Source organism: Symsagittifera roscoffensis, chromosome 2 (assembly GCF_963678635.1).
Source record: "Symsagittifera roscoffensis chromosome 2, txSymRosc1.1, whole genome shotgun sequence".
In the NCBI taxonomy this organism is placed as follows: Eukaryota; Metazoa; Xenacoelomorpha; order Acoela; family Convolutidae; genus Symsagittifera; species Symsagittifera roscoffensis.
In genome coordinates this window covers 32690436-32715883 of record NC_087063.1, presented here as the reverse complement: position 1 = coordinate 32715883, position 25448 = coordinate 32690436, and the positions used below count along the sequence as shown (strand labels likewise).

General features: G+C 33.9%; 1 protein-coding gene across 3 annotated transcripts in view; it reads right to left on the bottom strand.

The window, feature by feature from the left end:
* LOC134838937 (kalirin-like) overlaps window positions 1-25448 on the bottom strand; it is a 364473-nt gene that overhangs the window by 18997 nt on the left and 320028 nt on the right. For 2 of the 3 annotated variants that reach the window (XM_063854296.1, XM_063854295.1), the window contains exons 16-17: window positions 16557-16861; window positions 10952-11002 (exon numbers count right to left, since the gene is read on the bottom strand). In XM_063854296.1, the coding sequence (XP_063710366.1) occupies window positions 10952-11002; window positions 16557-16861 (356 nt within the window). The remainder of the gene's footprint in view (window positions 1-10951; window positions 11003-16556; window positions 16862-25448) is intronic. The other variant, XM_063854297.1, reaches the window with a different exon arrangement.

The following is a 25448-nucleotide window of genomic DNA, read 5'->3' as shown; positions in this document are numbered from 1 at the left end:
CAATAGCAGTGTTCCAAAATTTAACCCAACCCTGTACTTACCATTTATTTTCTTTTGCAGTTCTTTCCCAGTAGGTCATCAGAATTAAACTCGCGCATCTGTATTGTTTTGACCATAGTTGAAAATCCGGCGAAAATTTTTTTTTTCGCGTTTTAATTATTTTATTTTTTTTCCAATGAAAAATAGGTACCACAAGCCATCATTGCAATAACTAATCATCGGACAGGAGGGAGTTAAATATCATTGTAAAGCCCTTTCAGTCGTAACTAGCGTGTAAGGCACATCCGATGCTTCGAACAGGTTACTGAGCATGAAAGCTGCTTATACATAAAATGTATGGAAAAATAGCGAAATGAATGCACCTGTAAAAAAAAGACAGTGGAACTCAACAACGCTTTTGATTTCAAAAAATTGAACAATAAAAGTAAATCTGACTTAATGGCTTTTTAAACTAAAATGGCCAAATCTCCAAAACTACTGGTTTTCAAATCTTCGTAAACGAAACCACAATATGGCAGACAGTATACAACTGCACTTTCCATATTAAAAAAATGAAAAAATATCAATTGCAAAAGCATCTAACCCCATTCAAAAGGGATTCAAAATCCAGCATAAATAAATTTTAAATATCAAACTCTTTGTCTCATAAATTAATTGTGAGTTCAATGAAAAAAAATTAAAAGCAAAATAATAGGATGAGAGGCAACATATGCATCCACTGGTATTAACCTGACATCACACCAAGATTAACGACAAATTAACACTTGAAAAAACACAAAAACACAAACACGTCAGATCTAAGAAAGCAAAAGGCATTGAGCAGTCACAATTGGAATCCAGAAAAACATTCTGAGAGTACCTCGCCATAGTGTTGATTATTTAGACCCTGGAAATTATTTTAGATCATAAGTTTTTAGGAAAAAAAATTAAAAAGCATAAAAAACGGCATGTTTCAGAAACTCGGATGATTCGAGCAGTCTAACTCGGAGACAAGATCTGCAACCTCTGATAGTACCCAGAGAACACACCCCACTGTAGAGTTGGGAATTTCAAATTTTCAAACGTTTTTCTTTAATTCAAGTGTTTCTTTGAAAAAATTTGAAAAACATTGAAAACGTCAAAACTCGGAAACAAAAAGCATTTGAGGAGTCACCTTCGGAGGCAAGATTTGCAACCCCTGAGAGTACCCTGACAGCACCTAATTACAAGATTGAGAATTTCGTCAAGTTTTATTATAATTTCTTTGAATTTTTTAAAGCATAAAAAACGCCATATGTAGGACATTAAAAAGATTTCAGCAGTCAAACTTGGAGGCACAAGCTGCAATTCCTGAAAGTATCCTGATATCAATTCACACCATAGAGTTGAGAATTTCAACTTTGTTAAGTTTTTTTTACATTCAAGTAATTGAAAACTTTCGAAAAAATCCAAAAAAAACGGCTTATTTCGGAAACTAAAAGGACTTGAGCAGCCATACTTTGCAATCCCCGAGAGTAATCTGCCAGCAGCTAATAATAGGATGAAAAATTTCAACTTTTAGCAGGTTTTAATATAAATTTCCTTAAACTTTTTTTTTGAAAAAAATCACAGAAAACGTATATCTCGCAAATTAAAAGAATTTGAGCAGTCAGCTTTTGAGGCGAGATTTGCAACCTCCGAGAGTACCTGACAACATCCAACGACAGGATTGAGAATTTAAGTTTTTGTGGAGTTTTTTAAATGTAAGTTTTATGAAAATTTTCGAAAAAATCACAAGAATCCTCGTATCTCTTTAACTAAAAAAGATTTGGATATTCATGTTTAGAGGCCCAACTTGCAGCCCTTAGCGTAACCCTGACAGCATCCCGATTCAGAATTGCTCATTTCAAACTCGAAGAGAAACCTTGAATTCAAGCTGGGAAATCGAAAAAAATGCTTAATCATTGCAAAATACGATTTAGCTTAAACGTGCAAAAATTCTATCGTTAAACATGCAACAATAAAACGTTGAAAACACTAAAGCATGGCGAGTTACTGAAACCCGCACTAGATATATAATAGATAGATTTGATAGAAAATTTCCTCGAAGTTTCTTCAGCGTCTAGAAAAACCGGTTGAGACTTATTTAGTCTTATTTAGAGCGAGTAAAGCAGTCAAAATATTGCCCTTTAAGAAGTGAAAAACTTGGTTTTACTCCAGAAAAACTAGTTCTCAAAGCTTCATTTTGCACTTCCTTGTTGATGAAAAGTTTTTTTCAATTAAATTTTTCTGCAAAAAAAATTATAGTTACGGAAGCTTTCTAAAACACTGAGGATTGTTGAAGTTAAAATTTACAGTAGTACATGAAAGACTACATATATTCAATTGAAATATAGATTACATAAATTAAATTCAAGGAGTTGATCAATCTAGCTCGTTGATCCGAAAGAATTGTTTTTCTTTTGAATAAAAACAAATAGTGATTGTGTGCAGAACATAGTCTAACTCTCTCTTTTTTAAATGTCAATATTTAAGAAAGACAAAAAAGTACAAAAGTCTAAACAGTTCATTTCTATACTACAAGGGCTCATTTTGTTTGTAATTGAATGAAGGCTTCCTAAGAACGAACTTATTGAAACTTAGAAGCATGGAAATGAAGATAATGATGGAACGGCAAATTGGTTGTATTTTTGTAGATTTTTAGATAGAACTATTTAAAAGATGCAAAAAATGGATTATTTTTATGAAATTCAAACAACAGCCTTATACGCTAAAATATTTATTGGGGTACAATGGCTAGTTGCTATATAAATCTGACTCAAGGCGCAAATCTTCAAAAAAAAAATATAGAAGTATTTGCTGTCGGACAACTGGGTACAACTGTGTCAAATTAACTAGTTAATTGGGTCAAATCTGAAAACTAAACTTTCCATGCAAATTTGAGATCACGCAAAAAAAAGTTTAAAAAAAATAGCTTCCAAATACTGAACATAGCCAAAACTTTATTCTATGGCGATCTCCAGCGAAAGAACAGATAAAATACAAAAATATATCATAAACAAAATTTGTAAAACTGTTGTCAACACGAGGCAATTCCGAAAAATCATGGGCTGTAAAATCAGACCCAAGGTTGACCGAAACCAATAAAGTTGTGAACGCAAAAAAAAGAAAACAAAAGTTAAATTGAGAAGATATTTAAAGCAATTGCAAAAAAAGGAAGACATACTCATTGATAGCAGACCATGTTGTTACAAAAAAAAATTTTCATTCGAATATTATAAAAAAACTGTCTTTTTTTCGAGAATTATGGAAAATCCAGTTGTTAGATCGTAAATATTCTGAACTTTTGGAATCTTTTGAGCAAAATTTTACCAATCATATGAATGAAACAGAAAAATTCGATATAAAACAGCAATAAAAATCCGCAAACGTTTTTAGGGCAAGCGTACTAACCAGTTAGCTGCTGAAATGAAAACCGTGTTCAGAATTTCATTTTCCATTAAGCTTGAAAAAGGAAAATAACTTTCAACGGGCATCTACGGTACATGTGCAACTATAACACTAACAATGCTAATTATTCAACCAATGCACTAGCCAGTAGTTGATGATAACATAGCCAACTAAGAATTGGAAAAGAGTAATGAACGCAAACAAACAGAAAAAAAACACTGACTGTGTTGAAAAAATTTTGAACTTTCGAATTTCAAAGAAAAAAATAGATGCCATTTAATTTTTGAGTTTCCAGAATAACTTACGATTTTGATAACATTAACCCAACTTGAGAAATTCGGATCAATGAGAAAAGTTTTTATTCCGCTGGCAATCTAAAAGTTAAATTCCACTTCCGAAACGAAACTGTTCACGTTTTTTCGCGCCATTTCCCCGGTCGCATTTGGAGTGTTTTTTACGTAACTTTCAGCAGATGAATTTTAACTGAACTCAAAAAAGCATGTATACCTAAATGCCTTCACAAGTGCATTAATACGTATGAATGCACATCTGTAGTTACTAGAGAATTTTAAGACTTCCTTGAAAAAAAATCACCAAGACCTATATAAGAGTCTTCACTACGTTCATTACTCTCAATAAAAAAATGATTGCAATTTCCTCCATTCTGTGAACAAATTTCGTATGTGAAAAAGTCTCTTACCCGATTTCAATAACCTTGCTTATCGCAAAGATTAAAAACATAGAAGAAAAAAATGTCAACAAAACGATAGGAAAAAAGCCGAGATAATGCAGCCAAAAAAGCTTAAGCTGGCCACTGATCTCTGCACATTAAGGGACGATTATATCAAAGATGTTAGTTTCCTTACAAACTAATCAGTAAAATAATATCCGCGCTCACTTTCAGACTGAGCCAACAGCTGAGAAAAAACGAATTGAACGCCATCCTCCATATTAAGAAAATATGAAAAATTGAAAAAAATAATGGTATCAGGGCAAAGCCCTGAGCGCTATTCGATTTGTACGCCTACCTTAAAATTGTCAGAAAAAAATTTTGGTAAGAACTTGATATAGAAAACTCGAATGTTTTTAATCAGACTTAAACTTTCTATGCATTTAAAAAACGCAAATTCAACTAAAAAAGATTTTACGTCCCATAAAGCAAAGATCGAATCACTTTTTTTCAGATTTCAATTACGACTTCTCCATAACTTTGACAATTAGCTCAAAAATTATATATTCAGTTTGAATGTTTATATGTTCGAAATTTATTAGAAAGAAAAACTAACCAAGCACAAAACATCCGTAACACTGTCTTACCAGTTAATATCTTCAGGCTGCAATATATTTAATAGGATCTGAAATTCGAGCGTATTGAAGTAGAAATTTTTGAATTCAAAATGGCAGAGTTTGGCATGCACAATACAAGTGAAAATACTTACAAATCCCGATCATGATTTTTTTTTGAAAATTCGCACCTCCCCCCTCCTCGAGAAAATCCTAGATCCGCCCCTGCTCCTATGTTCAATATATGCAATGGTTCAGGCGTAAAAAATTGACTGTTAAGACCTGTGACATTTTAAAAAATCTTTAAAATATTTCAAGAGCAGACACGACTCAAACTTTCTTACATGATTATGATTCATAAAAATTATAATAATTTATCATGCCAAAAAAACATTTGTCCTTAAATATCAAAATAGCATATCAAAAAAAAATTCCCAAAGCCTCTGGAATTCCCCACAAATTTTGGAACTCAATTAAAGTGTGTATTTTGGAACTCACTTACTTTCAATTATGGTGAAAAAAAATAGGTGAAGCCGAAAATTTTCAGTCAGCAAAAAGAAGAAATCTTGGCTGGACTCGAATCCTGAATCTTTGACGTACCAGGCATTGACTTTACTCCCGCGCCAAATTTACAGAATGAGACGCTGGATATGCCATGGAATGATTTAGCGATTCAGTATATGATTCAATGACTCACTGTTCTGAAAATTAGGTCTGCATGAAAATTTCAAAAAATTGAAAAAACCCAGCTGCTGCGGAAATAGCACAGTATTAAAATATTGCCGCAAAAAAATCTTGCTGCCAAAAAAGTTAATTTTATACATCACTTGACTGACTCCATCGGACTTTTCATTGAGCCAATGTTTATTCGATTACCGTTAATTAGAGTCCGATTCAGTCGGTTTTCATTAATTCTGAGTGGCTCGAGCTACACTGATATTTGATTTGTATCATAAGAGTTTAAAAAATTATCAACGGTGCGTTTAACAAAAAAATAATGGGCCGGCCACATGCGTAGGAAGATGAAAAGATGGTCAATTAAACTTAATTGAGTTTAAAAAAATGTCATTTCATTTCCGAAAAAGACAGCAATATTAAATTAAAATGAAAGCAATGCAACTGGTTTGCATTATGTAAATATTTGGGAGCAATGTGAAAATTTAAATAACTATAAATATGTTCCTTCATAAAAGAAAAAATACCACCAAAAAATTTTTTTGAGTTACGACTTCGATTTCCACAACTGGCTCCAAGCATATACCGCGTATCCGTATGCCACTAAAATAAAATCAGTTCACCTTTTCTGGGCAGTTCACCGTACGAGAACCGCTTATTTAAAAAATACAGATTATGTGTGCTTTTAGAAGGAACCATACCCTCGTTTTTGCTGATTCTTATCTACATTTTTTCGGTTGTGAAGAATACAAATGAGAACCGCTAAGGGATCAAAGAATAGCAGAACCGCAGGCATTTTGCCCAAATTCGAAGTTTATTTAAACAACTAGATGTCAGGGGTCTAGTTCAAATCCAGGTGGTTTCTATCGCTATAATGGGCAAACCAAACAAACCACTATAATTTGGAAAAACACTTATGAATTGAAATCAATGAATTAGAAACACTTCACATCCAGCGATTCACATTTTATACACAGATACGAAGCGGAGCTTCGTACCACTTCAAACATAACAAAAACATAGCATGACTAACTAACCGACAGAAAATTTCAAATAGTCGAAAAAGAAGCTACAACACAAATTGGAGTTGATAAAATTACATTGAAAAAAACAGAGGCGAAGCTGGGCTTCGAAAACACAAGTGAGAAAACGACAACAATTAGCTGTTCAAAATGAGAGAAGTAAAAAATAGCCTTTAAAACAAATACATTTCCGAGCTTCATAGAACAATTTACAACTCCACACATCTTTTCCAGGTTAAAAACTTTTATGATTGATCTTTTTCGATTTATGTTTTTCAAACTGAGAAAAATAGAAAAACATTAAATTTTTTTAATCCACTGCACTTTCTTAAAGCTACTTAGAGGGTCAGCTGCTTTCCACAAGCTGTAAAAAACGAAACCTAAGCAAGATGGGAATCAATCTCAAAACCTGCCACTTCAGAAGATACACACATCCACCGGCAACGCATAACTTCAACTTCCCTTTATCTTTCCACACATGCTTGATTAATACACACCACTGAGCCGTGAATACGCTTTGATTGAACGGCTATTATCATGCTGCTAACTCATGAAAGAACGGAAAATTTTATAAATCAGTACAGTAAGCTTTCATATTATGAGCCAACACTTTTGCATGCTTTATATCAAAATTGTCTGCAAGTCATCTAGTTTCTGCTTTATATTGGAAATTCGCTCGTATTTACGTGATGTGTCCCGCGCATGAAGGAACTTGGTAGATTGTTTCATCACGAGCTCCATTTTGAAAGACCAGTATAGCTCAATTGTGCACAAAAACTGGGCAGCGAAAAGAGCAACTTTATTTGAGAAAAATAAAATTTATCACAAGGCGAAACAAGCGAGAAAGCGGCAAGATTCGAGAGCATTGAAAAGCAAAAAAAAAACAAACTTTTCATGTAATAAACTAAAGGCAGCATCGTTTGCCTTCCTCGCAAAAAAAAGAAAAAGAAGTGAGCTTAAAAAGAACTTGAAAGTCAGACCGCGAAAAATCAAACTTGAGCTTGAACAAATTTAAGACTTCCCAAAAAACACAAAAAACCACCGAGACATATATAAGAGCATTCGCTACGTTCTTGACTCTTAATCATCACAAGCTATATAAGAGTCTGAACTACGTTCCTAGACTCTTAAAAAGGATCAACTGTGTTAACCCATTATAAATCAAACTTAAAAGCTCATGGTATTTATTAGTGTGCCAACGCAGCCTCCGAATGTAGCACTGATTGAAAAAATTGCTGAATTAGCCGCATATTAACCGGTTTTTTCCCGTTTTGACGGTCGAAAACTGTGCAATTGCATACATTATTACAATGCTGTAAGGTTTTATTGGCATAAATAGAGGCCAGGAAACGGACCTTATTAAATTTCGTGAATTGATAGCGAACAAAAAATTTCAGTCGGCCAATTGATTGCGACCTATATAAACTTCAACCATCTGCTCGCGTTTGAGAATGTCTTGAGAGATGGCTGAATTGGTCATAGCGGAGGGAGGGGGCAGGAGATTGCTCAATTGATCCGTTCAATGTTTCACAAACTCTGATAGCACAACATGCAACCAAGCGTTTACGCGACCGAGATCAGTAGGCTCTAGCTTGTGAGAGGTTTGTAAAGATATCAGATGATATTGATACACAGAGGCGAAGCTGAGCTTCTCACCACTTGCGATATTATAAAAAAAAATTTTAAAAAATCGAAAAGGTCGAAAAAACTATATCTTTTAAATGAATAAAGCTAGTTTTGAAAAAACTATTCCAAGACAATATAATGTGTAACCAGCATCTGAAGATAATGTACCCAGCGGTAACAAAGCCGAAAAAAACTCACCAGAAATCTTGTCAGATATCGAAAAAAATCAACAAGACTTCAAACTTTTCAAAGTTAATGAGTCCACCTAGCCCTTAAAACACTTTTTTGCTCGTCAAATGAAACATTATGAGCCCACTAAGCCGATATAATATAGACCGAAACCTATTAAGCCCAAAAAATGAAAATAAAAAAAAAGATTTATAAAAATTTAAGACTCATAAAAAGTTATGAAGTCCCCCTCAGCCTCAAAACACAGACGCGCACGCGCAAAACTTTTTTGGCTCATCAATAAATGCAATATGAGGCCAATAAGCCAATGTATTATAGGCCGAAACCTATCAAGCCGGAAAAAAGGAGAAAAAATCGAAGAAGTCGGAGAAAAAATTGTTAGAAAGAAAATCTTGACTATAATTATATAGGAATTTTAGCATTTTGTGCAATCCAGACATGATCATTAAAAATGTGTTTCCAATGGAACGACTGAAAACTAGGTCACTTAGCCGATAAAAAATATTCCAAAATCATATCGGCAGAAAAAAGTTTTTAAACGAGGTCAAGTTTAGTAAAAAAAAATACAAACAGCACAAACTGAGTAAAATCAAACACTAAACGCAACTATAATGTGAAAAAAACTATACAATGTGGCAACTAAGCCGACAAACATCACCAGACAATGATCAGCCGGCAATTTTTTTTTAAACGAATTATTTCCAGTTTTTTAAAAAAACAGGTCCGGTCAGTTTCGCACCCAAGACTTTTGGCTTCCCAAGCGTAAGCGTTTACCTCCAGACTAAATGTGCCGGAGACGCACAGAAAATTGAATTCGATATGAACCAAGACACCAAATGATTCTGTTTAATTGTGGTTAACCCGAAAAAAAAATACATTCCAGTTTGAATACGCTAGCTAATTAATGATAAGCCGCTGCAATGCGCGATCACATGGCAAGATTCAGACAACCGAATTGCGACTGAACATTTAGCGAAACTTTCATTGGCGATAACAGCTCTGAAACAAAATGATTTAAAACGGTCTGTCAAAAATCCAACAAATATTTTCGCATCAGAAAGACTTTTGATTAAAATTGCTCGATTACTTACAGCCACTTATTTATTTCCATAAAAGTGGCACCCGATGAGAAAGTGTTTTCCGTCTAAAAATCCTTATTCACATGAAAATATATCATTTAAACTTGACCTCAATCCAAGTACTTTATTGAATAATTATCAACACTTCAGCTACCGATGTTCAATAACATTTCTGCAAGAAAGCTGCTGCACCGAAGGAAAAAACAAAACCTTTAAAACCACTTCAGCTAACAAAAGGAAAATATCACTTCGTTTGGATGCTCGCATACAAAAAGCTTAAACTTTAAATATGTTGTTTTTTTTACCAGACTTACCAGATGAAAAAAGTGTCTCCATAACTCCGAGCGAAAGTTAAAAAAAGCAGCTGTGCGTCACATGAAGTAGTAGTTAGCAATCGATTGGCACTTTGATATATATTTTTTTCAGAATAAGTTAAGTCATCACCTTAGCGAACAAAGTATTAGCTCTTTAGAAAATGAAGGCAAAAGAAGAATTAATTTGGGGCGAACAGTTATAAATCTGCCCGCGCTAATCATTGAGGGCTTTAAACTCAATTAGCGATCTTTTCTAATATTCGCGTAAGTTCTGCCCGGAATACTTGCGAATTTCACAAGGAGACAACAAGGACTAATTTAGTCAAGTTAATCCCGTGAGCCTGGGCAGCTTGTGGCTTGATTTGGATTTTCCATCAAAATAGGGAATATTAGATGAGCTTTGCAAATCCAAGCGTGTTTTTCCCACTTTTCAGTCCGAACCTGTTAGTGCTAATCCACTGCCCACACGACACATGATTTGTAAATTCATTTTGGGCGAATAAAATGAAAATAGCCACCCAGAAATTACATAGGATGCGCATTTATTAAGAAATATGAATATTTGTAACAATTGGTTGGACTTATTATTTGATCACTGGGAGACCCTAAATGGCGAACCTTACTTTAGGTGCCATGAAGACGTAATATCTGAGCTTTTTCAACTGAGCCCTATTGTCTAATATCAGATAAATTAAATAGCAGATAACTTACGACGAACTTCATGTAAACATTTGTTTAACAGGGGTGAACATGAGTTATTCAACCAGAAAACTCCCAGGTAAATTTAAGTAATACGCGCAAATTCATGTCAGTGTTTTTTATAAACCTCGCAAGCGCCAACATAAGACCAATACATAGACTAATTCCACGATTATATTCAATTTTCATTCTTCTTATTTTTCTGAAATTAACTTGAAAATACGCCGGAAAGTAGTAGTTCAGTAAATAGATATTATAAGGGTTTCAACAAAACCCCTCCGAAACTGTGAACGCGCATTTTTCTATTCATCGCAGAGCCACTTCAAACTAATTTCAAAAAATCTCCTCAAACTCGTAGCTAACTTGCCATTTAAATTATCTAAATGGTGGTACTTCAGCAAACCGTCACACTGTCACAAAACGATACAAAATTATGTGATTGAATTTAGATAAAAGATGTCAAACTGGAGTTAAAAAGGAGAAGCTATGGCTTTTTAATTCGTTACAATGTCAAAATGGTAAGTTAATTGGGAATAATCTTAACATGTTATTCGAGCTTTGTTAAGTAATTTGGTTAATTGGTCTGAAAATTTAATGATAATTCGATTTACCAAAAGCATCCCTGTCTAAACGCACTAAACTACAGGTCACTTACGAAGCTGTGGATGGTGGATGCGTTGTTAAGGTCATGCAGGGTCAGTTCCGCCTAAAACATTTTAAATTCAAGGTCCTTAAAAACAATACTCGAAAAAACGACTGTAGCGAAAAAAAACAGAGGCGCTGTTTGAAACTAATTTTGCAATTCAAATTTTGAAATAAATGGCTAGCCCAACATTGAGAAAACGAAAGTTTTCAACAAAGATTCAAAACGTGCACAAAGAGACGAAGAAACCTTTTGCAATTAGTTAAAACAAAACATGTTAGACGACTGAACTAGTAGTACCATGACGTAGTAGTACCATAGTAGTAGTAGGAGCGCGGTGCGTATTTAGACAACCGCGTATTCATAATCTCCAGTAAGCAGTAAAAATTAACCAATCAGAATCGAGATGAGAGAGCAAACTGACGAAAGAAAGAATTATTTATTATTGATTTCTTTCTTGACTCGATTCTGATTGGCTAATATACTATTTGTCTGCTTAGTGACGAATATGAATACGCGGTTGTCTAAATACTGCTAAGTAACCGTCGTAGTAGTGTTATAACTTCAACATCATTCCAAAAACTAAACAATGTCTATATTTTGATGAACTTTTACATATTTAAAACAAATTAAAAATTTCAATTTTCATTCATTCATTCAGTAGTACAGTGCTGATTTAAATTATCCGACCAAAACTTGAAGTTTCAAACACGTTTTTCTCAAATTGGGTTAAGATTAGACAAAAAGTGAAGAGAACAAAAGTTGCTTAGAATTTCATTAGAATTAATATGGTGTAATTTTTTTCTCCGAAATTCTCAACCAAAATTTTACTCCAAAACGGGTCATTTTGGCTTTTTTTAATTAATAGAAATTACGCTGGAACTACTTTGTTAATTGATGAGAATATACATCACAAGAAGCCTCTTACACAGCCAAAATAGTTCTACAAGGGATAAATGTCCAAAAACCTGTGTAAGAGAACATATTTTTGCTTGATAGTCAAGAAACGTGATTTTTACTTTATTAAACCCAAAATTTTGGCTTAAAAAACTTTTAAAACAATTTACTCAATTATTTTTTGAGATTTAGCCCTTCTAGAACTTTGTTGGGCTGTGTAAGAGGCCTCTTGTGAGGTATATTCCTCGTCAATTAACAAAATAGTTTCAGCGTAATTCTTGATTAATTGAAAAAAGCCAAAATGACCCATTTTTGAGGTAAAGTTTAGGTTGAGAATTGATTTCGGAGAAAAAATTACACCGCATGAATTCTCATGAAATTCTCAGCAACTTTTGTTCTTTTTTTTTCTGTCTAATCTCAACTCAATTTGAGAAAAACGTGTTTGAAAATTCAAGTTTTGTTCATTTTGTCCGGATAAATTTAAATCACCACTGTATAATAAATCAACAAAAAACAGAGTAACCGTTTGCAAGTTACGGATAAGGGCGAAAACTAAGCTTAAAAACATTAATAATGGCTTCACCAGTATTTGATAGCTGTTATCCTTGCAAAAGCCATAACAAAAGCAAGACGATTTTTTTCAACTTTCACAGGTTACCTTTATTTTAAACGACCTATTTTTTCTTGCTGAGAGAGTGGTACTTGAATCTTCACAAACTGTTTTTTTTCTCAACTCGCTGTATATTTGATTTAAACTCAATATAATAAAACTGGTTTTTCCCGAAGTTGGAAAAAGTTTTCGAAAAATTCAATGTCAATGAAAGTACGATTACAAAAGCTTTAATATGATATATCAATCTGACGTTTAGTTATCGTATCTCATTTGGCGTGCACAGACTAAAAAACCCGGAACGAAGCCGAAAAGATTTCTTGTGTCGAAAAACTGAACTGAATAGGTTATTTAAAAAATACGCTATTTCAACCTGAAAATCAGACAAAACGTAGCAAGAAGACGCATATAGTCCGATAAAAGCACCACAGAAAACTATTAAGCCGAACCAAACCAATATAAAACACGAACTTCCGATGCAAATAGCACATAAAAATCCCACCACAGTTTTTTCCCGGTGGCAGTGCAAATATTAGAAAAAATCCCACCACGTCTCGAATATTTTTTGATACAAAAATTTCAAGAAGCACAATTAAAACCGTTAAATAAGCATTAAAAATTATCAACCGAGCGGGAACTAAGCATATGCGACAATATTGGCTAGACACCAGTTGAGCCGAAAACAAATGGATACCATAGAAAATTTAGATTTATGCAAGTGGAGAGCGTCCCGAATGATATTTTTTCAGGAAACGATTCCAATAAACACCATCAGAGCAGCTAAATAACCATTCAAAGTTGTTTACCGAGTGACCACTAAGCCGACGCAACAAAACTTAGGTAGCCAAAACCAAAATGATTCATAGAAATACTAGATTTAACGTTGTGGAGAGCGTTATTTAACGAAGTGGAGAGCGTTATTTGCCTTCCTTTCAGCAAATGAACGGGAATTGAAATACAAAAACGAACTCATCTTAAAGCATGAAAGAAAATACACATCTCCGAATTAGTTGTAAATAAATGTTAAGTCTTTTCCTAAAACCTCAATACGTTTTTAATCCCTGTTCATCACCAAGACGAAGTGTCTTCACTACTTTCATTGATAATTAAAAACTTAGAATATTGAATGTTAAACTAGGATCAGGGCAAATTTTACGAAGCATTTGCTGATTTTAAAAAATTATCCCACCGGGGACCGAACCCCCAACCTCATGTTCCGAAGTATCCGGCTTTACCTCTAGACCAAGTAGTAAGGAGCCTGAAAGGTGCCGAGGTAAAATAACAAAGCAAGATATACATGTAAGGTATACTTATATACATAGTGGAAAGAAAAACAATGTCAGACCGGAACTCAAAACAGCGACATGTCATCTGTGAGAAAAATTGTTTACGGGAAAGGTCTAGTTACCGATTTCTACAAGTCGATTGCTCTTGCAAGCGAATTAACACGAAGTCGATCCGTGACCCATTCTTATAATTATTTGTGGTATCTGATTTTGCATGGAAAAATTGCTAAGTACACAAATATTAAGTTTCTCCATGATTTTTTCAATTTCGGTATAATCTTAAATAACATCACCAGCTCGAATTCTGTTGAGAATTTGAAAGCTCGAGCTGATAAGCTACACCATAAAGGCAATTAACTCAAAAAAATTATACGAAAACATTTATACATTTCATATCATAGCGCCAAAAAATTGATTTAGCTTTTGATTCATTTTATCACCTCTCAAATTGTCACAGAGAGGAGAAGCCACTTGCGATAAAGAAAGCCACCGAATCGCAAAAAAAAGAAAAAAATACCATAGAAATAACTAACTTTCATATGTTTGTCTGAAGTCAAAACCATATTGATGAAACCTGTCGCATAACACAGAGACCAGCATTGAAATAGCATAAAAAATAACTAAAACTACTAAGAAAGAACTATGCACACAAAACTGGGAGGTCATAAAAACCCATTTTTTAAAAAGAAAAATCAAATATGTAGAGCAATTCAATGCGCCATTATTTTGAATTTGATTAGCAACAAAAATTCTCAGATATTACGAAGAATTAAGACCAAAAGTTGTCAGAAACTAAACTCAAATAAACTGAGACAAAAAATTATCCAGAAGAAGAAAGCTGACGGAAAAACTGTCATATAATTCTTTTTTTTCGATAGCGAAAATAAACTAAGCTAGCCTGTAACGCACCTCCAGTTCTACAAATAAAATAGTCAACTTAAAAATTGCTTGTAAATAAAATACATGAAAATACAGCGAAATGAATGCAACTGTAACAAAAGACGGGGTCATCCAATAACGCATTTCCTTTGAAAAATTGAACAAAAAAATTAATTTCAACTTAAAATTTCTTTTTAAACTAAAATGGTCAAACCTCCAAAAATAGTGGATTTTAATCTTCTAATTCTCTTTGAAGATTCATCTTGAAATAAATTAATCATTCGTTATTTTCATTAGCATACCATTTGCTGTCATCCGCCATTTGAAATCCAGCGTGATTATTTTTGAAAATCAGACTCATTTTTCATAGGTTCAATGAAAATTAACTGTTGAAAATCTTTGAAAAAAAACGTCATATCTAGGAAATTAAAAGCGTTGAGAGAGCCTTGAAATGACTTCACGACAGTATTGAGGACTTCAAACTGAAGTTTTTTTAGATCTAATTTTATTGAAAGTTAATGACAAATCATGAATAGGACTTATCTCCGAAATAAAAAAAAAATTGAGCAATCAAACTTGGAGGCAAGATCTGCAACCTCTGAGAGTTGCGAAGTTCTTTGAAAAAAAACTTCAAATCTCGATACTAAAACCATATGAATAGTCGAATTTGGAGGCAAGAATTTCAGCATCTGAACAATTCATGAGAGCACCCAACTAGAAGGTTGGTAATTTCATATTTACCAAAAATTTCGAAATCTAATTTTTCTTAAAAATTGAAAAAGTCACAAAAATCATCGTGTATCGTATCTCGTAGACTAAAAGGATTTGGTTATCCATACTTGGAGGTTAAAATTGCAACTATTGGGGAAACCTGGCAGCAACAGACTATTGAGCCGCTTATTTCAAATTTGGTGAAAAAAAAAACAATGAATTCAAACAGGAAAAATTTTCAAGCATCGGAAAATACAGTATATCTTAGACGTGAAAAAATCTTTTCATTACACATGCAAAAATAATACGTTGAAAAGGCTTAAACATGGCGAGAAATTGAATCCCGCATTTAGATAGATAATAGACTTGTTATTTTGAAAATGAAAAAATCTTAAAATAACGAGCAAAATTAAGAAATTTTTAAAGTAATTTGTGATCTGATACCGCTTACAGCCTCCTAAAACCGAGCATTTTTGCTTAGAAAGTTATCTCGTTCTGGAAAAAAATAGGCGCACGGAAAACAAAAACATCAATTGACGGAAAAACTGATAGAAAATTACACCAAGAAAATTGCGAACAAACTCATGGTTTCAATTACCTTCACCAAACAGAATATGGCAGGAACAGCAGGCCACTCAAGAAGTATCAAGGAAAGTCTTCGATTTAAGCTTTGCTGAAAGGAGAACAAGTTCGAAAAATCAAAAAAAATTATCAAAGAAGGTCGAAGGAATGATTTTTAAAAGTTCAAACATCCCTTGTCAAAGTTAACCAACATCAAAAAAAATACCGAAAACAAATAGAAAAAAAAACAATAAGTAAATCAGTCGACAGAATTAAAGCCGACACTTTAAAAAGCTGACATACACCCGAAATGTTTTCATTCAGAAAAATCTTGCATCTGCCAACTACAAAGGAAGCGCTAGCCCTATAAAGGCAAAACACGTAAGATGCAAACTCGTAAATTTACTCTTTCGAGCTTGCCTCGACATGTACCACGTGAACAAATTTATTTATCTAATAAGCGGTTGCAATAACAAAAAGATCAACTGAAATTTTTGAACGCTAAAATTTAGGGATTAACGACATTTTAAAATTGACCCCTATCTCAGAAACTAAACTTTACAAAAAAAGGCATACCTAGCAATCTCGTACATTTTGCTCAAGCCACAAAAATTTCGCGGGTCGTATATTCTTTGATTTCACAACTGAGTTACTGAAAATTCAATCATTTTACCTTGCGATTTCCATAGTGCTGGCTGTACATAGCTTGTATCTGTGGAGTATTTGACAGTTTAGCAGTCAAGGGTGACCTCTTATTGCCACTGCCTCCCATCTGCTGACCGGTGGCTCCTCCGGATATGGTGGGGACTGCCGGATTGAAGGAGCTATTGGAGTTGGTCAAATTACTGTTTGAGGAGTGAGACGAGGAAGCACTGTGGCTGCTCAGTTTGCGAACTGGACTCGTGAGCCACTTTTTGATGCTGTTACTTCGCTTGGTCGGTGCCGTACCATTGTCACTGCCTGTGACACTCAGTAGATCTAAACATAACAGCAGTGTTCAGAATCATATAACCATTTTTTGTTCCAATCACTTAAACAGGAGGAACTTTGTCTTCAGGCCTGGTTTTTTAAATTTTCTCCACGCCAAATCAAGTATCCAAAAACTCATCAATATAGGCCAAGCGATATATCATATTCAAGTCTTTCCAGTCGTTATTCGACCGTCAAAGAAAAAAATCAGAAAAGTTTTCACAATGTCAAGGAAAATCAGGTAAAATTTTTAATTTTCTATCTAATCTAGAGCGATTCAAGCGAGTAAGTAGAGCGTAAAGTATTTTTAGGCGAAAAGTAAGTAAGCATAAAATAAGCAGTGACGTTATTACTTAAATTAGCAGTTTTTAAAAAATAATTAGGCACTTTCTCAGCACGAAAACAATTAAAAATCAGAAAAAGAAGTTGGTACAATTTGGCAACCGGAATTGAGTGCGCAGAAAAAACTCCGAGTACTAAGTTCTTTTCCACTCCTTGTTCAGAATGAAAATACAAACAAAAAGAACAATAACATGAACAACAATAAAATCTCGTACCAAGGATAGCCGGTTTCTTTGGAAGTTGCTCAGAAAAAAACGATCACAGTAATCAAATAGAAACGGTTTTTCATTCAAAATTGTGTTTTTCTGCAAGTAGGGAGGGGTGAAACAAATCTTTTCATGGAAAAAATATCAATGGCCTCAAGAAATGACAACTAAACCTCAGCCAACAAAGCTTCTTTGGTACTAATTTATGTATCCCATTTTTAAAGAATGTGCAAAAATCTTCATTTTTGACACTTTCCCAGAAGTTCATCAGCATCGCAAATTTTTTTTGGTAAAATAAAGTAATTGTATTGTTTGGGATAGCTCAGAAAATCAACAGACCATTGGAAAAAGGCAAAATGCAAGGAAACCAAAAAATACTGACTAAATTTTTAAAAAACTTCCACAAACTTTGTTTAAATAGTGCTTTCAAACATTTCGCGAAATATTGTTAGCTGGAAAAAATCTAAAAAAGAGTTTGATTATAGTACTTTTTCATCAAACAAATAATTTTTTTGCTTTAATTCACGAATTAAAACATGGCCAACAGAGAGTTGAAGACGAGTCAATGAACGCAGGTAAACAGAAAAAAAAATACTGATTAGTTTTAGTTCAAAGTAAAAATTGTATGGCCTTATAGAACTTTGATTTTCAAAAAATAGATTATGATTGAAAAACTTTGATAAAGTAGCCATATTTGATAAGTTTTATTCCGCTGGAAAATCTGAAAATTAAAGTCCACTGTCGAACAAACTCGAATTCGTTTTTCGGGACCTTATACACAAGCTGTTCGATAGTGGAGTTTGCCTTCTTTTCAAAAAGGAAATGAGCTGAATAGTTTTTAAGACGTTCCTGAAAAAAGAACAAAAAAATCACCAAGACTTATATAATTATTTAATTACGATCATCTCGTAAAAAACATGTAGCCAACAAATAGTTAAAAATATAGACAATGATAGCAATGAAACAGAAAAAATATTGACTGCTTTGAAAAACTTTCACAAAAAAAAACATCTGACTCTTAACACGCCTTAAATTTCAAGAACAATTAATCACTTACACTTTTTCAATAAAAATAATCCAAGAAATTTAAATCAGTTTCTCAACACCATGACAATTTTTAAATTTTTTTAATGCCGTTCGAATCATGACTCATAGAACCTTAATATGATACATCACATGCACCATTCCGATGATTATTTGTGGTACCCTATTTTGCGTGCGAAAAAAACTAAAACATAACCAACAGACAGTTGGAAAAGAGTCAATGAATGCAGAAAAAAAAGTAAAGAACAAAATGCTAAATGTTTTTTTTGACAAAAAAATACATGGCCTTTTAGCACTTTGAATTTCAAGAAAACTTTATACTTGAAAATTTTTTTTGATAAGTTTAACATAATTTGAGAAACTGGAACAGAAGTTTTTTTTAAATTTTGCTGCGAAATCTGAAAAATAAAATCAACTTCGAAAGTAGAAGTCGATCGCGTTTTTCGTGATCTTTACACGTTCATAGACGTTCAAGGAGAAAAATCAACAAACGCTATATTTCTTTCACAGCAAACGGCTATCCTGGTTTATTTAGTTGTAGTTTTAAAATTGATTCAGGTTATTATCGTTACTTATACTTTGAATTTCCTTTTTGTTATTTCAAGTAAAAACAAAGTAAATCGCAGAAACACTGCTGCAAGAAAAAACTCTTTTATAAACTTTAAACATAAGAGGCAGCTTATTAAACTTTATAGAAGAGTTTTTTCTTGCAGCAGTGTTTCTGCTATGTACTTTGTTTTTACTTGAAATAACAAAAAATAAATTCAAAGTATAAATAACGATAATAGCCTAAATCAACTTTAAAACTACAACTAAATAAACCAGGATAGCCGTTTGCACCATTTCACACCATTTTGAAAAATTTTGAACCAATTTTGCACTAAGTTTTTGAGTTATAGGACTCAGAGGTAATCTAAGTACAGAGGTAATCTAAGAGGCTGATCACTTCATCATCTTAATCCAAAATAATCAATGATGGTTAATCAGCAAGAAATTTCACTTCCTAAATTCGTCTATTGATTATAGATTATAATCACATTTGTCATATACACTTACGAAATAAATGCTTCACTTTTTAACCTTTCGGAATTGGGTATATTTTCGGACATAATTCTAGAATTGAACCTAAATAGAAGACGAAAATTTCTTTACCAGAATCGAAGTAGTGCTATTAGTTTTTCGGAGTCTGAAGCCTAACTTATTTTGGCCCTAAAACATAGTACGATAATGAATTTCTTATCGTAGCATTAATTTATTGATTTCAAAATACATTCATTTGATATGACTTCTAGATTTTTTCATGACTTGCCTAATTTCAAAAACAACTATCTTCTTTCATCAAAAGAATTGCATCCGCGAAGAAAAATCAAAAAAAAATTGCTCTGCTTTTAATATCAATTAGCAAGCCCATCCAAACCTGAAACTTTGATTTTAATTTAATAACTAGTGAACAGAGGATTAAATTGATTTCAATTTAATTTGATGGTTGGAACAGGTTCGCAAAAATGCGACTTTTAGAAGCAAGCTATTAATCGTGAAAACTTGAGTCTAAGTTGTTTGCATAGTTTGCAATGGTGTAAAAAAGCTACGACACCTTATCACGCCAAAAAAATTGATAATTTTAAAGCTGTTTTGATGACTTGAGTAGTTTAGCAAAAAAAAAGTTTCAAGTAATGCCAGCTTGGAAAACTTCACGTTGTTTTGAAAACTTGAATTCCTTCGAAAAGAAAAAACAAAATTTTAAAGCAAGTAATCAAACTGAGAAAAATTGAAATATTTTAAGTTACTTCGCAAGCTAACATTGGTTCGCAGGAATTTAAAGATTCTTGAATAAGCTCTTTAAGTGATGAAACCTTACAATTTTTTCATTGCTCTGAATGCTTAAATTAATTTGCAAAAAATGCGTTCAGAAATTCCTTGACAAGAGAACAAATTTCTTTGGTTTCTTTGAAGCAGATAATTCGATTAATGGAAACTTGAAAAAATCAAATTTTTTCATTGGTTTGTACAATTTTAAGGTTTTTTTGGAAGCAAACTATTCAAACGATGAATCTTTGATCCAACTCAGATTAATGTGTATTGAAAATTAAATGAAAAAAAAAATTAAAAATGAAAACTAAAACCAAGCTATCCTGCCATGAAATTGAAAGGTTTGATTCAATGGATTAAATTAGAGGACAATTGATGGACTCCTTCAAGCAAAAAACTCAAGCAGTTAAAAACCACCAATTATTTTGATGGCTAGAATTGATGCCCAAAAAAATGGCTTCTGAGCTCAAGTTATTCAAGAAATCAAAAGGAGAAAATTTTTAACTTGTTTTGATAACACGAAATGCTGAAGTAAAAATTAACTACTAATATTTAAGTCGTCTAACTCGTATCTCGCCATGGTTAAATTTCTTCGCCGAACTTTTTTCACGTATTTGAACAAAGAATTTTCTCACCTAGTTAAAGCTACCGTCGAACTTTAGGCTACCAGTTAAAGCTACCGTCGAATTTTAGGCTACCAGTTTACCAGAATTAATCATGTCGATATAAGTAAGCATGTATTAGAAGCAACCTTATCGGATCAGTAGTACGGTTTTTATCCAACTCCTTTTAAAAGACGCATCATTGCTAGCTATCTATCTGCCATTCAATTTGCTTTGATGGCTTGATGGGTTCAAAAACTATACAAATTTTCAGGTGCAGGCCATCAAATGATTGAACTAGGAACTATTTGCATTATTTAAAATTGTTTCGATAAATATCAAGACTCCGGGAGAAAATGGCTCTATCCCATTATAGCCGCCCTTCCGTTCCAGTTTGATAAGTGGGCCCCTGTTGAAGCAGTCCCACGCATCAAAAAAACTGAGCAAATAATTTAGCACCGAGGCGAAGCTGAGCTTGGCACCACTTGCGATGCAAAAACGAAAGATCGTAATTACCATCGTCTGAGAAAAAAAATCAAAAATTAAAAAAACCTTCGAAAATCGTTTTTGTCACATACTTTTATTAAAATCGCACGAAAGGTCAAAAAAGCCCAAGCGGTCTGGAACAACAGTACCAAAAGGTTTGGAACAAGATAACCAGCACCATAAAAACTTTGCCAGGAGCTTTCGGAATGCAGCAAAAAATACCAAAATTTTAGAAAATCCTTTCTGCGGAAACTAAGCAGGCAAAAAAGCAGAAATGTAAATTAGCCGAAATTTTTCATTTTGCAAAAAAAAACCAAGTCTTGATTGGAATCAAACTCCTGTGATTTAACGCCAAGCACGGGTAGTACAGCGATTAGAAGAAAGCTGGACCTTCAAAAAAAAATCCGGTTAAGAGAACTAGGCCGACAAAAAAAACAGACGGACGAACGATAGTCATCAATTACAAAAACTTATTTTTGCAAAAAAATTGGCACCGAACCGATTCGAACCACAAACCTTTGCTGCCTCAAGCAGATTTGTTACCTCTACGTCAAATGCACCGGATGGTTATTTGAATTTGAATTTACATATATCAGACAGGAAAGCAATATAGTAAGTCCAAAAAAAAACATTTAAAAAAACCTTGAAAAAACAACAACTTGAGAAAATTGAAAAGGTTGTCTGTAAACTCAAAAAAAATTTAAAAAGATGCAACTGAAACGACAAAACTTGAATAAATTACCGTAGAACCGAAAATACAATTATTGCCATGAAAAAATTTGAAGTATAATCCTATTTTAAGAAATTAAGCATTTTGTTCGACCAGGAACGAAGCCTAAATCTTATGCTTCCCTTGAAACGTCGCCAAATTAGGTCCCTAGGCAAAAAAAAACTATAAACCTAAATCATCAAAAAATGTATTTTTCAAAGTAAGTTCAAAACAAAAACATGTCAGAAATGTATGCCCTTATACTCAATTTAAGGAAAACATGCCAAAAAACACAATGAGCATTCAAAGTCTTTTACTGAGCGGCACCTACAGGGAAAATTCTTGAGTCGACGCTATTTAAGCCGAAAACAAAAGAATCTCATCGCAAATTTTGAGCTATCAAATTTCAAAATTCGAAGGTTTCACGCCGAATTCCGCCTGAAAGAATGACAACCTATTTTCCTTTCAAACGCAACCAATACCAATTGGAATGATTGATTCAAATTAAACTAGCAGGTCCACTGCAGCTAAAGCTGCTTCTGACACAGGCAACGTTTATCCTTAGCAGAAAAAATAGGTTGCATGGATGGACGGTTAACTGGTTGAAGGCATAGCTGGATGAAGGAAAGGACGGATTGAATACAGGATGGATGGATGAATAGCTGGATACATGGACATTGCATGGATGTTTGGAGGGTTGGATGGCTAGACTGATGGTTGAATCGAAGGATGACTGACTGGATATATAGATGGCATGTTAGATAAAGGGTTGGATATATTGGCTAATTTGATGAGACCATGGTTGGATGGGCTATATGAATTGACGACGAGTTGATTTTATGGCAAGATGGATTGATGGCTGAATAGACGCTTTGATTGCTGGCTGGCTGGATAGATAGATGGCTGAATAGATGGCCTGTTGGAAGGAGAGATGTTAGTTGGATAAAAGGCTAGATCGATAATGGATGACTGGTGGGTTGATGGATGACTAGATGGATGCATAGCTTGGTGGATCGATGTAGGACGAATGGATATCTAGATGGATGTATGGCTAGATTGATGATGAATGACTGCCTGGACGTTTGGATTGTGTGCCGGATGTACTGCAGAATGTATGATGGCTGGCTGAGATGGGTGGATCGCTGCATGGATAGATAGATGACAGGATGGGGGTGGAGGGCTAGATCGATAGATAGATGCCTGGTTGCTGGATGAATTTTGAAGTCAGGATGGATGGATGGATGGCTAGATCAATAGGCTTGATAGATGGATGGCGGGCTGGTTGAATGGATCACTCGATGGCTAGACGATGGCTTAAAGAATGGCTGGTTGGGTGAAAACATGGGAGTATGGAGATAGGCTAGACGAGTGAAGAGATAGATGAATGCATAGACGGCCAGATAGATGCACGAATGGATGGCTGGTTGGAGTAATGGATGGCTTGAGTGATGGCTGAATTGATGGATGACTGCTTGGATAAAGGATTGACTGGTCGGATAGCTAAATAGACGGTTGGCTGGATAGATAGCTACATGACAGGATCCAAGAGAGTGCATGGATGGACGTATGGTTAAATGAAAAATTGAATGGGTGGGTGCATGGATGGCAGAGTACCTTGACAGTAGCCAAACAAAAAGTCAATAAACAAAATCTTCCAGAAAAATTTGAATTTTGAAATCTCATTAATTTCAATTCCTTGAGCAGTCATATTTGAAAGGCCGATAGAAACCTTCTGAGATAAACTTGGCAGCTACCCACCACTTGGAGCAAAAAATTTCTAAATTGACGATTTTTTTTCATTAAAAATTTAAAAAGTTTTCAAAACCATGAAAAACGCTGAATCTCAAAAAACAAAATATCTGGAGGGCAAAATTGCAAAAACTTAAAATTATAGGCAAAAATTTATAAAGAAAAAAACGGCATTTCGCGAAGATTATAAGATTTTGAGAAGTCATAGTTTGAGGCAGGAATTGAAAACCCTGAGAGTACCCAACTATAGAATTAAGAATTAAAATTATTGTTAACTTTTCAAAATCTAAGTTTGTTTGTTTTAAAGTTTTCAAATAAAAATCATAAAAAACGTCTATCTGGGTAAGTGTAAATTTTTAGTACTCAAGCTCGGAGGCCAATTTTGCAACCCGAGACAACACTGACAGTTCCCCATGATATGGTTGCTAAAATCATCATTAGTGAATTAAACGCTGAAACGAAAAACGACCGTTACGTTATGTATTGATGAATGAATGCAACCTTAAAACTACACTACACTGCGCTGCCATTCTCCTCCCTTCCCATGCTTGCATTATTGATGCGCCTTAAAAATTAGGACCTATCAATGAGCCTTGCTTTCATTAACTGGAAAATCGTAAAAATAGTCTTCAGCATTTGAATATACGATATAGTCTCTTCACCTCTTTATTCTTGTACGAGCCAGCGAAAATCTTCATATGGCGTATATGGTTTTCAAACGAAACAAAATTTTTCTTTTCATAAATCCAAATGAAAACACAGCCGTATTCCGTTCATTCAAAGGTGCGAATTTAGAGACAAAATTTTCATCACAAAAGATGTTTCATCATATTTGGTAAAACTCTAAGGCTCGAAAACTGCCAACTTAAGACTTCATCTATTCTCTCCACGCGAGTTATTTGAGCGCGGCAATTTATTTCGCACCCAGATAAATTTAAAATAAAACTTAGCGAGCTAATTAGCAGCCCTAAATCCTTAAACACTCAAAATTCCAAGTACAGAAAGAGCCAAGAAAATCAAAAAATATTACTGAGTTTTGAAAAAAAAAACTATACAAAAATCGAAACTCAGTCCTCAAACACCCATGATTTCTAGACTTCCCTACACAAATGCGCCAATTGCGCTTACAAAAACGAAACTTAAGCCATTCGTACTGTAAAAAACACAAGCTTGTCGGCTGCCAATAATATCATAACTAAAGACCCACCAAAATGAACAATTTTATTTGCGATTTGGATATAGCTACATCAAACTTTTCTTTATCAAAAAAATTTTAAATTTTTGTAGATGAAATAAAACTAGCATTTCGTTTCAGATGTAAACGGTCAGACAGAATGCTTGAGCCTGCTAAGGCTTCTGACATACTACAGGATCTCCGAATTCACTCATTAAAAATCGCTACACATTTGTAACTGAGATCGATTTCGACTTACTTCACTTTAGGACAGGAATAACGCTGTGTTATATAACATTGCTCGCCGCTTGAAAGACTAACATGGTCACGAAAATTAGAAATTAAGCCAAATTTTTGTTTTATCAACTCGCTCGTAAAAAGGTCGAACAGAAAAACAACAACCGAGAACTTGACTCCCGATTATAAGAAAAATCACCCCCAACAACTCGATCAGAAGCCAACTACAAAATAGTTC